Source organism: Danio rerio, chromosome 21, assembly GCF_052040795.2.
Source record: "Danio rerio strain M-AB ecotype USA chromosome 21, GRCz13ab, whole genome shotgun sequence".
Lineage (NCBI taxonomy): Eukaryota > Metazoa > Chordata > Actinopteri > Cypriniformes > Danionidae > Danio > Danio rerio.
Genome location: NC_141041.1, coordinates 31,260,831 through 31,275,843, shown reverse-complemented (window position 1 = coordinate 31,275,843; position 15,013 = coordinate 31,260,831). Strand labels below are relative to the sequence as shown.

Genomic DNA, 15,013 nt, shown 5'->3' with positions numbered 1-15,013 from the left:
AAATTCCACCAAGTATTGATTGGCCAACTTTTCAGAAGGTTAAACCTGCATCGTGCCATAAATATAAACATGTCTGAAATTAATTCACCTTTTCATGCACAAATGCCCCAACTGAGGAAATGTCATCAGTAATTTACAGAATAAAAATGCTTTATTTAAAAACACAATTATGAATCATAAAAGACTGATCTATTTATTATGCGGATTACCTACATTATACCATATTTATGATTTAACAATAACAAAAGTACTAAGTTGTAATACACGTTTATAAAAACACAAACAATTATTACAATTTCCTTAGTAAATCCATATTATATTAAAAACGTAAACCTACCTAACCTCACGACAACGCATGCGCGTGCCCAGGTATTGGGCGACCTGTCACATACAGGAACGGTCTGCTGGAAAACACGTGTAGGAAGACGAAATATGGACAGTGTGAATCACTGTACGCTTCCTTCAAACCGTGTGCAAGGGGGAATAACAAGCAACGTTCCCTACTAATTATATATTCCTGGACTTTCCACACTTCTAAAAGAGATTCAGAAGATTGAATGGATATGACACTTTGGGAAAAATCACTAAGTCGTCTAATTTGTTCATTTTGAAAAAAGAAAAGCCATCGGCAGAGGTAAGTGTCTTTTCTTCTCTAGTCGATTTGTGAGTATCATGGGTTTTGTTATGACGAATGTTTTAGTGCCATGTGGCATTTACAGGAAAGTAAAATATTAACCCTTTTGTACGAGGGAACTGAAAGTAGGAAGCGTGGGAAAGTTCACTCACAAAGGAGTTAGATGAGAGTTAATTAATTTTTTTAATACCAAACTAAATGTACGATGACGTTAATGACGACAGATTCTATTTAAATCTATTGTAGATTATATTGAATGCATTCTTTACAATAGTAAATTACTGCTGTTATAATAGTAGGTTGAAAATATGTTGAATTTATGTTGTAATTATGCATTTCAACATATTGCCTTGTCTCATTCCAGATTGAAACACACACACACACACACACACACATATATATATATATATATATATATATATATATATATATATATATATATATATATATATATATATATATATATAGAAAGAGGAAAAGTCAAGAGGAGCACAAAAATGGAAAAATTTAGTTGAACATTTTTTAGGTTGTAAATGTTTTTTCAATATTTTGCTTAAATTTATTTGTATTATCTTTCAATTTCTAAATATGCTCGGTGACTAAAATATTATTTTAATAAATATATCTGTTTAATAAATCTGTTTTGTTTCAATGCACCAAAATGCATAGAATATATTCACAGAGAAATGGATAAACATATTCACTTTCAAAATGGGGTGTATTCAACTATGCTGAGCACTGTAAGTTTATATAGTGTTTATGAGTGTGTATATATGCATGCATGTATGTATGTATGTATGTATGTATGAATGAGTGAGTGAATGACTGCCATAGCTTTAAACACTATAGAGTTTTTCCTTTTTTAAAGAAAAGACACCCACTGTAATTGAGTTTAGTCCTGTAATCCAGATACATCTCCTAAAAATATCTTGCTCAGGCAACAATTAAAAAACCTCAGCTTGCATGACAAAACACAGATAATAGCAGCTCTTTTTCTGTGCATACTTAAAAGCTTTTTCCCACCAGTCTGGACTTGTTCAGCTCATGCCGAGACTCCAAAAGATGCAGCAGTTGTTCTAGAGCTCAGGTGGACAGGACTGCTGACAGTTTAAACCCTCATTCAAGCCCTTATTTACACATTAACTAATATTCACTGTTATAATGGTCAACCACAAGAAAGAATGTCAAATTAAGATGGTGAAATTTGGCATAATCTCTTATTATTGCTTTTACAATAAATATTGTTTTTAAAATTCATTTTTAAAAAAAGAAATAAATTTTCCACCAAATCAAAACGATTTGGTGTCTACATCAATATAAATGTTAGAAGTTAATTTTATATTTATAGAAAGCATATTAAATTCAATTAAAGTAGCATTTGTGAAAAAAAAAGGTCAAAACTTGAGTAAAATAATGTTTCATCATCATTTAGTATATCATCTATTTGCAAAAAAAAAAGGAACATAGCTGTTCTAACAACATAAACTATTTAGTAATCACACTACATTTAACTATCATATAGTATAGTATTCTGTATTTTGTGCTGAATGGGTAAAAACTAGTGATTTTAAAGTAAGGAACACATTTCTGGTGTGCATATTCAGACAAATCAACACCACTACTTTTAAAACAAATCATTGGAAGTTATGTTCAGTTGAGACAACTCAAAAGTGCAATTGAGTGTAGGACTAAGCTTAAAGGCATAGTTCACCCAATATAAAAATTCTGCAAAATTTTCTTCAAAGGAAGAATGCTGGTTTCTGGCACCAATCAACTTCCATAGTAGGAAAATATTACAACAGAAGTTGATGGGTACCAGCAACCTGCATTCTTCAAAATATATTATATTGTGTTTACCAGAAGAAAGAAACAACATGAGGGAGAATTAATGATGTCATCTTCAATTTTGGATGATCTATCTCTTTAAGTCTTGTCTGTGAATCAGGGCAGAGGATAAATATGATGGACAAACATTTTGTATAAAAACATTAGTATGTGTCTTTTTAATCACAATAAAAATGTATGAGCCAAGTTGAGCCCAGTCTGGAGTGTGAAGATTTTTGGAAAAAGTATCTGGCCTTTCCTAAATTTTAACAGTGGAGGCGTGTGTGTTTGTGGGTAGGAATGCCCACGGGAGTATCTAAGCCTCTGTTGCCATAGCAGCCATTGGCTCTTGCCAAAAAGTATTCCATACTAGCCCACACAGAGTCAACCTGCTACCCAACCTCACTCAACTAGTGAACAAGTTACTTTAGGGAGTCAGCTTTAGAGACTAAAGAGTGTCTGTTATATAAAACGCATCAATGGAAAGACAAACTTTTCACATAATGCTTTTACTTTCACATAAAATCATAAAGCCTTTCCGTAGCTCAAAAAAGTAGAGTATGGCATTAACAGCGTGGGTTTAAATGGACCACACAACCAGTCAAATTGCACAGGAAAAAATTGGGCAAAAGCGAAAAATACATTTTGAGTGAAAATTGTTAATTTTTACTTAATGCAAAAAAACATTAAAACAAAATATGTTACATGAAGATAATTTCCTGCTTTAAATATACAGACTAAAAGTTCACATTTTAATTAGTGATATTCATTGCTAATCACTTCAGTTTGACAGTTTTAAATGTAATTCTTTAAACTCTCAGATTCCAGAGATCCAAATAGTAGGGCTGGTAATCGAAGTAATGGAAATCGACATTCAGAACTATTAATCAATGTCATTTTTCCAGGTCAATTTTTTCTGTTATTTTGTCTACCGCATGTGAAGTCACGTGACCCTGCTTTATTAAGGCTTGATTTATACTTCTTTTTTAATAATTGTATTTTATTGGATTTTTCAAGAACAACCACAAAGACACACATACATATATAAACACATACACAAACACACACAACACTAGGCACTGTCTCGGACAAATCCCATACAATGAGTCAATGAACAAATAACAATGACATCACAGTTTAGCAAGTGACAACAGAAAACAGAATAAAGAAGTAAAATTAAATAATTAAATATGTAAAATAAGTAAATTAAGTCTCTGAAGTATCATCAGAGGTTGAGTGGCTGGTTTGCTCATCTAGATAGTTTAGAAATAAACCCCAAACACTAAAAAAATTTTCAATAGAATAAGTCCTCAAAAATCTCAGTCTTTCAATCTGTATTACCGAAGTCATGTATGCAATCCACATTTGAAATGTAGGAGGTGAAGATGACTTCCAATGTCGAAGCAAAAGCCTTTTGGCCACAATCATACCTAAAGACAAAGACTGCTGGAGGCCATGTGGGAGATGAGAAATGTGTTGTGAATATCCAAAAATAGCAAGTTCTGCATCAGGTGGTAAAGATTTGGCATAAGCTTTAGAGTACCAATCAAATATGTTTGACCAAAATGTATATAACAAAGGGCAGAACCAGAAAGCATGGGAATTGATTTATACTTCTGTGGGCACTTTGCAGTCACATCTGATTTCTGGACAAGTAGGACGATAGACTCGTTCTTGAGCCTTACTTTGCACTACGTTGACGATGATTGGAAGCATTTTTTCCTATTTGTTTACGGAAGATGCAAGAAATGCACTGTTTAAGATATTATTTACAGGATATACAAGAGTTATTTTATTTAGAAGAGATACTGCTTATTTTCTACTTTTAATTTGAAAAACATTTGATTTATTTTGTTTTTAAAAAAGAAAGTTATTTATTTTCACTCTTTTATAAGAAAAGTTTGTTTTAGGCAATGTGTGTTTTAATTTTAGTTGTTCAACGTCATTGTTCAATAAATAGGCATAGATTGTAGATAGTGTGCGTATCCTTCAGTTATTTTAGAATCCAGTAATGCACCCTTCATTCAGAAATCTCTTGTAATATGCGAGCATACTATGGAGTACAAAACCTGTTAGTTAACAAATAATAAATAATAATAATCGTTCATTAACCGTAATCAAGTTAAAATGTTCAATTAATCGAGATATGATTTCACGCCATATCGCCCATCCCTACCAAATAGTTATATTTCAGTCAAATGTTATCCAACTCTAACAAACCATTCATCAGTATAAAGCTTATTCATTTAGCTTCCATGTGAATGTTTTAGCCTGTAGTTTAATTCATGTGTTTTTTTCTGCTCAGTACTACAAAACTACTAAAACCATGTTCAAAATATTCCAAACCATATCTGTCCCACTACTGCAATTTCTGGTGTCTCCAAAGATTAGACCCGATTTACATCTAAACAACTAGAGGTACTTGCCTTTACCTCCTTACTAGCTAGACAACAGATCTAATTTCTTGGAGGTCTACTAAATCACCAGGGCCCGGTTTTTCAAAAGGTTTAATCTGGGTAAAATTGATTCGGATTTAGTAATCCTGTATTTGCGATCTGTGATCACGTAATCCTGCTTACTTTTTGAGCCAGTTTTTCAAAGCAACATCGAAATTGAATCAATCTGATCCGGATAGGAACTTCTCAGGATCACTAAATCTGGATAACCAGTGCTCAAACAGGATGGGAAATCACAATGTAGAACTTTAGATATGTAAAGAGCAACAAGTAGAATAGCCGGTGCGGGGCCAATATACGTTTATTTTTATGTGAAATGAAAACACACACATTTAAAAAAAAAAAACTAAAAACAAGAAAAACCCCACCCCATCCTTTTCCAGCAGTTCATTCATCTGAGACCTACAACACAAACACTGTACAATGAGGATATTAATAACAAGTTTCAAATACAGATGTATTGAATTAAAAAAGACTTAATGTCAAAAACTCCACCATAACTTCAGTCTTCCTCATCTGATGAGGAGAGACCAGCTTGTCTGAGCGTAGCCTTTAGGAGGCGGATCTCAAGTCTGGCCTTGGTTTGCTGCAGTTTAGTCAGAGTCAGTTGTTCTTCTGCCAGACAAAGCTGTGCTTCTGCCCTTTTAGTCTCTCTTTGCAACTGTTGAAATTGATTTAAAAAAATCAGTCATTGCCATTCTTTGTATTTTTGTTTATTCTGTAATCATTGCATGCATCACTAATAAATACTCTAAAAAGAAAAATATTTTCCATTGTGATGATAATATATTAATTAGTGACAGAATAAAATTGATTATTTTTGGTCAATTTTGACAGCTGTTTGGGGGATTACTTTATGAGGCCAAACACTTTCTAATTTGCTGTAGGCCTATACTGAAAGGCTGAATACGTTACAGCCTACCTAATCACTGTAGCCTGACGGATGAACAAATACAATTAAAACATTATGAATAAATAGGATATCTTGTAAGACACTGCCTGATCCAAATATAGTATTATTTGATGTGTTTTTAAAAAGTTTTAATTATATTTTGGCCATGAAATCCACACTAAATCCACCCTTCTTATGGGATCAGTTTAATCCAGATTTTTTGGATCAAAGTTATCCGAATCCTACAAGAAAGGTCTGAAAAACCCAAACTAAAGGTTTGATCCAGACCAAAATCAAGATTGGATTGCGTGATCTAATCCGATTATATAATCTATTTTTTTTTTTTTTTAAAAACATTTTCAAGATTTGATCCAATCCCTGATCCAAAATCCCTCATAACTCATTTTCATCTGCTTCTAAGATTGTCCACTGATTGATTCCATCTAATTCACTGATATATCCTCCTTCAACCATTTTTTTTTTTTAAATAAATTCTTTGTGAATTTCTGAAAAATGTTACATTTATGTCTGGTTTTGCGATCAATGATCACAAATGCATAAATGTAAACCCATTTAATACAGTAATCAATCTCAAAAGCAGAATCTCAAACTCAGTATATATTATGCTTCTATTGTGTCATCTTTAACAACAACAACACAAGTGCCTTTTCAATGGTCAGCATGAATGCAGAACAAAAACATGTGGTACTAGTCAGACTGTGACGCACTGTTCTCACATGGCTAAAACAAGGACAAAATCACTGAGGGAGTTTCCCAATGCCATTTAGAAGGACTAAGCAAGCGCATGATTGCATTGAAATAGCCATTCTTGGAAAACTGAATGAGAAAGAGAAAGATATTTAGATGAATGATTTACTGTAAGACAGTGGTCTCAGCCACTAACTTGATGACATCTTCTAAAACTTCCTTTTTTGGCAAGGGACAACCAAACAGAAGAGAAACAGAGATTTAAAGCAGTTGCGAAGATGCAGGAAGACCCAGTGTACGACTATCCTGAAGCTCGGCCTCTAGGGGACAGACGCGCATGTCCACAGAGATCCCTGAAGAGCATCAGTGTACTGGACCGGCTCTTACTGACCCACCCAGTGTGGCTCCAGCTCTCCATTAACTCGGCTACAGCTTTACACATTCTGCGGCGAGAGCCTCCTGGGGTGAGCAGTGCAGTCAGACCACCTTCATCTATGAAATGAGAATGTTACAATCAAGCTTTAACGACTTTTTGGAAACTTTTGTTACTTGCAGACGTTTTTAGTGCGCAGGTCCAGTACATCACAGAAAAAGATGCTCTGCGTCCGGCTGGCAGACGACAGCATGCCTTCCTTTCTCAAACAGGTCTTCATCCGAGAAGAGGACTCAGGTGAGTTTAAAATCTTAATAAGAGTTTTATGGAGAACTCAATTCGGCTGGGTGCAATTTTGGCGTCCAAATAAGATTCATTTGACAAAAGTGACATTATATAGATATAAAGTACAGACTAGGGCTGTGTGATTTGGTGAAAATAATTCATTGCTTTTTTATTTTTTATTTTTTTTATATATTGCGATTTTGTAGTCAAGCTTCAGCTCAATCTGTATCATAGCTTCTTACTGCTAAAATGCAGTGAGTGTTAGTTAAAAAAAGGAACTAAAAAAAGGAACTTACTTAAACATTTATATATTTATATTCAGATTTTTTTCAGAAACACTAATTTTTCTCTAGAGCAAGCAGTAAACACAAATAAAACGACCTTACCCCTCTGTAAACAAGTTCAACTCAAATAAGGAAGATAGTGTAGCTTATTATACAAACAAATAATATTAATTCTAAAAGTAGAGAACACTCCGCAAACTAACATGGCTGAAGAACCACTATACGTTGTTTACTTCTGTTTTCATTACTCCACAATCAGTATTATATATAAGTTACTTTCATAGATATTTATATATTTACATTTCATAATTATACTTCAGTCACTTCTGTGTATATATGTGTATGACTTCACTGTGGATGGCAAAGTAAGAATTTCATTGTACAGGGAAACGTGTTTCCTTACTGTGCACATGACAATAAACAATTGAATTGAATTGAAACAACTCTGAAATTGTATTTTGCTGTTGCTTGCTACTAGATTGAGTGTCACTGGCAATACTTTCAGTTGACTTTAGCAAGACATTCATCACTCAATTGTGCTCACTCAATTAGCTAGTAAGACTATTACACACAAACGGCATTTGCTCTGGGCAGGGGAAATTAAATAGTACTCATCAGTAATTCCAGCGTTATGGATGTGACATTTGCAGTAAAAACTCAAAACATAAATTCAATGAAAAAGTATATATTGACCTTATAATAAAGCAACTGTTTATATTTTCCCAAACTACTAACCATAGAAATATCAATCTGTGAAAATGTTTTGTACTTTAAATGAGGAAAATAAACATTGGTTATGGATGTAACCAAAAAAATCTTTAAGTTTGCAGTATACAACATACTTTGTAGAAATTCTGTGAATTAAACTGCACAACCCCCCAAAAACTTTGCTACTCAGCAGGAAAAGATATGGCTCACTATAGAACAAACATGATTGATTTTATATTTTTGCATTCATGAGGAATAAGCTTCGTTATGGATGGGACATCTCTGTGTTATGACCGATGTGATATTACCATCTGTGTGACTTCGGTAGATAAAATAAAGTTGTTTAAAAACATAGAGACATTTTTGAATATGTCTAAAGTACTGTAAAATACACAAACACAAAAAACAAATGGTTTCGGTATTTTGTTGAAAACTTTTTTCATGGCAAGGTTGACCTGTGCATGAAATTGCTCTAATATTTTTCATAATGCAGCCTTTTGGGATTAGCTAATCGCAACATTTCAAATGGTGATTGTGATTTGATTTCGATTATTCGCACAGCCCTAGTACAGACCTTCTGAAATTATTCATCAACATTTTTTAAATATTGTTCCATCATTATTCAATGTGAACAATGTTTATGCGGAAATAATGCATAATTATTTCGTACTTTTTGTACATATCTTGTACATTAAATAATTAGTCATACTTAATTTTATAACATTTTAATTTATTTAAAAATGGCTTGTTGGCAAATGGGGAAAGCCATCTAATAGGCTGAATGATAGTAGAATGATTTTTTGAGCATTTATGTGTGATCTTTTAATTAATCATCAAATGATTGTTATAAAAATGCAGACAAGATTTTATTTTTTGATTCATAAACTGTTATGCTGAGGGACACTTCAGAGGTCAATCTGTAAATCATGGTAAAACTAATCATCATGTACTTGATAACATTTTGTTTTCATTCAGACTTAAGGTAACTAAACTATTTCCCTTTTATCAACAGCCTTCTCTTTGGAAAGTTCAGCTATCAGTTTCCCAGACTTGTGCAGACTCATTGCCTTCTACTGTGTCAGTCGGTATGTAATATTTTACAACAAAAGCACAACACTCCCAAAATATGATATTTCCTTTTTCATTATTCTGATATATCTGTATTTTAGGGATGTCCTTCCTTTCACTCTGGAGCTGCCTGAAGCAATAGCCAAAGCTTCCTCACACAAACAGCTGGAGTCAATCTCTCATATGGGTGTGGGTAGGTTATGAAATATTTAATTACTCTAAAATATCCAGCGTTGGGTCACTGTATATTTAATAGCTGATGCAATCATTTTAAAAAGTCAAGGCCTATGACAGATACGATAATGACATACCATAAGAACCAGACATATTTCTGACTGAGTGTTAATAAACATCAGCTAATCCGGTTTCACATGATCTCAATGCTCATCTGTATTCCAGAGTTCTGGAGTTCCCAATTAAATGTAAGAGGTCCTCGTAATGAAGCTCCTGCTGCTGAAAAACTCTTGCTGCCAACTGAAACCCTACAAGACTGCGTAACTCCTGTCAACCCAAACCCCACCCCGTTCCAGGAGCTCTGTCCAATTCAAACACGGAGCCCCTGTGAGCTGAATTATGGGGGAGGCAAAGGTTTATGTTTCATCAACCCCCTCTTCTTACAAGACTACCCAGGTCGCAATGCTATGCGCAGACGTCATCATTTTAAAACCAGCATAAAGGTTCGGGTCTCCACTGAACACTCCAGCCCTCTGTCACCACCTGTCGTCCCACCACCTCCACCGCCGTTACTGGCTAAAGCCAAATGCAAAGCAAGATTGAAGATGACCCCACCTGTTGGTGTTCAGGCTGGTCAGGAAGCTAACAAGAACACTGAACAGGAAGCCACGGATTATTTGCAACCAAGTGTAGTGTTACAGAAGAAGACAATGGTCTCACCTACTCTTTCTCCTACTGCTGAAGATGACTATCAGATGCCCAGCTCTCTTCTGAAGGTACTGAGACTTTCCAATTCTGAATAAAGTGGTGCCAACTCTGCTCAACAGCAGGGTTTCATAACACATGGCAAAAAGTAGCGCTAATCCTTTTTTCTGCGTTTACTAACAGTATGCTTGCACTTTTAGGCACCGCCAAAAGTCATGGAGCAGAAAGAACAAGTCTGTGAAGATGAGGAAGAAGGGCTGGTGCTGGAACAGCAACACGCTCCGTCTCTCAGTGAACTGGACAGCAGCACTTCACTCAGCAGCCTGGATGAGATGGAGGAGAGTCCAGAGCGTCCTCCGCTTGTTCGAGGCACTAGTAACCCCGTCATGCCTCCTCCAAAGAAGGCTATGTCCGCCCTACGCAAGATGAGCGCTGCTTTCATATCCTTTTTTGCCCCAGAGAAACGAGTGGCACGGATGGTGGAGGACCTGTCCCGTGATCGCCGCATGGCTTTTGGCGCTCTGGTTCAGGACTTCCTAAGGCAGCAGAGAGAGGCTCTGAAGCCGCATTGCTTGACCTCTGCTGTTCAGCTGCTGCAGGATCTGCGTCTTTTCATCAATCAGGCCAAAGCCTTCCTTCTGGAGTGTGGAGAGCTTGAACCTCCCATTGAGACTCTTCTGACTGAGAATGAGAAAGGTATTTATGCCAAATATTCACATCCTGAAAACTGAAGCCAAAACATTTTGATTACCTCTAGATGGCGGGCAGTAGTATAACCTTATATTTTCTTGTTTCCAGACCAAGCTCTGGAGAAGGCCATGTTTCGCTGTATTCTAAAGCCTCTCAAGCCTCAGATTGATGCAGCTCTTCTGACTCTGCATAAACAGGATGGTTCCTTCCAGAGAATGATGGACAGCTTGCAAAGAGCCAAAGCCGCCTCACCCCAAAATCTCTTTGGGGTTCAAGCAGGTGTTCCTGATGCCCAAGGCATTGAGAAAATTAAACACAAACTGACTCTAATGCAACGGGCTTACTCACCCATTGACAAAGTGCTGCTGCTTTTGCAGACCTGCAAACTCATTTACAAAGCCATGAAAAATAAATCAGGTGAGGATTTCTTGAAGTGAAGTTTATTGATAAACTTTGAGAGGATCACATGCTTATGATTGACCACAGCTGGTACCATATTATCACATGATTTACCATAGTTTTCTAACCTCAGAAATCTTCATCTTGAAGAATAGCCTTAGATTTTTTTAGGTTATTCCAGGATAGGGTGGCTAGGCAGCTCAGTGGTTAGCATTGTTGCCTCACAGCAAGAATGTCGCTGGTTCCAGTTCCAACAGGGCCAGTTGGTGTTTCAGTGTGGAGTTTATATATTCTCCCCATGCTCGCGTGGGTTTTCTCCCAAAGTCCAAAGACATGCAGTATAAGTGAATTGAATAAACCAAATTGGCACCGTTATGAGCATTTAGTACTAAGCTTTCAATGCACAAACTCTAATAATTAATGAACAGGCCGAAAGAATGAATTTAGGGGAGCTCTGGAGACCTCAGACTCCCCTTGATACGTTTTTGGTGAGGACTCATTCTCTGACCAAGGCTGGTTGTATTGTACAAAAGCCATCACCGTCACATGCTTGTACCCATTCAAAATACTAATATGTACTTTAAGATACCAATACGGCTCTTTTAGGTAGTAATTGCCACCGTTTAGGTATTAGTATGTATCGTTAAAGTACGAAAAATGTTCCTTTTAAAAGAGTACCGCCCCAGTGACAGCTTTTCTACCCTAATTACTATGTTACAACCTGCTCAGAATTGCAACAGAGAGAGACAATGCAGACCTAACAACTGAGATGACTCAACAATAATGTTCAAGATATTGGTTCCATGTTGTTTGTTGGCAGATTTATTATACGGGTATGTTCTGTTGATTTATGTGGACCTTTGCCATGATCTAACTCTTATTAATATTCCTAAAAACAGGTCAGGAATTTGGAGCAGATGACTTCCTGCCTGCTCTCTCCTACGCGATGGTGCTGTGCAATATGCCAGAGATCTTGCTGGAAGTGGAGTATATGATGGAGCTGTTGGAAAGCTCTTGGCTTACAGGAGAAGGTAGGGATAAATACTTTTTAGCCTCAAAACCATTAAGACAAACCTATTTTACTATGGTACATTCAGTTGTTCTCTTCCCAAACCAAAAATAACACATTTATTATTTTTCTCTTTAAGGGGGTTACTATCTGACAAGTGTTTATGCCAGTCTGAGTCTGATTCAGAGTCAGCCAGAAGATCTGCCACCCAACGGCCTAACAAACCAGGCCAGAGAGTCTTTGAAAGAATGGAGCCGACGTCGAAGCAACGAAACCACAAATCAGAAAGACAACAGATTGCACCAGGTCAGAAATACTAGTGTTCATCCACATTTAACGGTTTACTGATATTTACAGCAGAAGAGCTAACAAAAAGAGATTTGTGTTGTTTTTATGCCACAGAAGTTCGTAAAGGTGCTGTTTCAAGATGGCGACAACAGCGTGGTGAAAACCCTAATGTGGAAGACCGCATTCAATGGTGAGGCTATGGCCCAGCTCTGTGCCGTGAAGTTTGGAGTGGACAAAGCGGAGGAATACAGCCTATATTGCAGGAGAGATGGAGTTTTAACACCTCTTTCGCCTGACATACACATTCAAGACCTGCAGAGCATGGGTGTGAGTGGCGTTCCCCTAATTTACCAGGCGTCCCATCAGGATGAAAGATCCCAGAAGCTGAACAGAGGGGGCGCGGTGGATCTCACAGAGGAGGCTTCATAATGTGGGACTTTCTTTCAGACACCACATGTAGGTCTAAGAAATCCTTTCATACAGCACACAGTTTCCTACTGAACGGCTGATGAAATCATCATAATAAGCTCATAACAGAGCTCAAAAACAATTGAGCTTTTTTCTTCACTTAATTTATTTCATGTTGATTGCCCCTATTTAAACCTAATATTAAGATGCAGTTTTGTTGATCCCAAGAGTTAATAGAGTCTGAAACATTTTTAGTGCATTAATGTGTTTAAAGAGACACCAATCGATGTTAGGGTTATAGCCTAGTCAGTGGTCAGTGTGCCAACATGTAGCGGAACTGCGTCCAGAGTTGGAATCCTAACTTGTGGACCTTTCCCAATCAATATACTGTCCTTATCATAATAGAAAAAGAAAAGAGACCATACAAAAAAGGCTGCTACTCCATATACTGACCTAAATTTGCACATTACTCAACATTTGGTAGAAACATTTCAATTTAAACGGTCATCTGAAATCATACATTCAGTTTTGGGCTAAGGCCCAATCCCAATTCTATTTTTGTACCCCCACCCCTTTAAAATTTACCCTTAAGAAATGGGACAGCAAGAGTTATTAATATGGATTATAGATGGCAAAATTTAGCAGTGTTTTTTTAAGCATGACAGTAAAACATGAATGCGGTTATAATTGTATTAAAACGTGTTTGTTTGTTGTAAAAAATCATAATAATGACAAAAAAAAATACTAATTCGTGGATATCATTACTTCTGGGTGCAGCTATGCTGCCGTTGTGGCTGGTGTATTCTGGGAAACTTTCTACCCCTTGGTTTTGAGTGTGGTCCTGAAACATTTCCATTCGAAGGGGTATCTGCCCCTTTCCCCTAGCCCTATGCCTTCAAGCTAAAGAAAATTGAGACGAGAATAAGGGGGAAGGGCTAAGGGGTAGAATTGGGATTGGACCTAAATTTCCCATAAAGTGTTTTGAATTGTGTATTTTCAATCAATGTTTAACGTAATCTCAACTGAAAAAAAAAAAAACAGCCAATAGCATTTTGAGCTTAAGCACAAAGAAGAAGCATCTTGATGGGGGTGGGGCATTTCAGATACTGAAGTATAAGGGGAAAAAATAATTGACCCATTTAGGTGAATTTTCCCATATCTTATAACAAACTGCAAGCTAAATGCAAATTTTGACAGTTATGGAGAACACTAGCTTATATATATATTCTTAAAACTAAGCATATTAACTTAAAAAAATATTATTATTTTATATTATTATTTTTTAACTGTGAAGGCTTTCCACAGCATTTAGTGTAGTTTTGCTGCTGATGGTGCAAAAATTTTAACTTTTTTTTGCATCAATTTCTGTTGACTCCTTTCATGTTAGTATGTAAATTTTTACATTTTAAAATATTGGATCAAAATATTAGAAGCTCATAGAAACTGATGACTGTAGACCACAGGTCTCAAACGTGATTCCTGGAGTACTGCAGCTCTGCACAGTTTTGCTCCATGTAAACAGGAATGTTTCTCCCTTGTCTATTTATCAACTAAAACAGATCTTAATATCAGGGGTAAACAGGGTTGAAGTTCACACTCTCATAAAGATTCTTCATTGCCATCTATGGTTGGTTACAAAACAAAATGTTATCTGCATCATTAAAATCTTCGTGACACATTTAGTTCTCAGAAACAAATGATTCAATGGCACTACTGCAAAAATCCCCCTTACTTTCAAAAGTCTGAACTGTAAGATGGGAAAAAATGACCCTGTTTTATTAGTATTTCTATTGATGGTGTTGTGTATGAAAATAATGAGTTAATTTATTTCATTTATACAGTCATTTCATTTTGTTGTTTTATTTGTACTCTTCTTATAGCTTGGTTATTAATGATTGGATTCAGTTCAAGCGTTTTATACTTCCTTTACTTTTTTCTGAAGTGAAAAAATGTGTGTCTAACAAATTATGGACATTTCTCATTCATATAACATCAGTATTGAGTGACTGGATATTTATTCTGTTGTTTACCTTGTATAATGATATTATTTATATAAAATGTATTGTACGAATGTTTTCATATTTTGCAAATAAAACAAAAACAATACC

The 15,013-nt window shown here is 35.9% G+C and overlaps 1 protein-coding gene across 1 annotated transcript; it reads left to right on the top strand.

Annotated features, from left to right (window-relative positions):
• The first annotated feature begins 417 nt into the window (after window positions 1–417).
• rin1a (Ras and Rab interactor 1a) lies at window positions 418–15,011 on the top strand. The gene is made up of 11 exons (XM_087301427.1): window positions 418–634; window positions 6,747–6,978; window positions 7,070–7,184; window positions 9,177–9,249; window positions 9,334–9,425; window positions 9,632–10,182; window positions 10,312–10,807; window positions 10,910–11,218; window positions 12,100–12,231; window positions 12,349–12,515; window positions 12,612–15,011. The coding sequence occupies exons 2-11, from the start codon at window positions 6,793–6,795 to the stop codon at window positions 12,924–12,926; spliced, it is 2,436 nt and encodes an 811-aa protein (XP_087157553.1). The 5' UTR covers window positions 418–634; window positions 6,747–6,792; the 3' UTR covers window positions 12,927–15,011.
• The last annotated feature ends 2 nt before the right edge of the window (window positions 15,012–15,013 follow it).

Excerpts from the sequence above, each read along its gene's own strand:
- rin1a (XM_087301427.1), top strand. The coding sequence starts at position 6,793 with ATGCAGGAAGACCCAGTGTACGACTATCCTGAAGCTCGGCCTCTAGGG. Across the intron at positions 10,808-10,909 it reads TCTGACTGAGAATGAGAAAG|ACCAAGCTCTGGAGAAGGCC; the intron begins GTATTTATGCCA and ends TCTTGTTTCCAG. Across the intron at positions 12,516-12,611 it reads AAGACAACAGATTGCACCAG|AAGTTCGTAAAGGTGCTGTT; the intron begins GTCAGAAATACT and ends TTTATGCCACAG.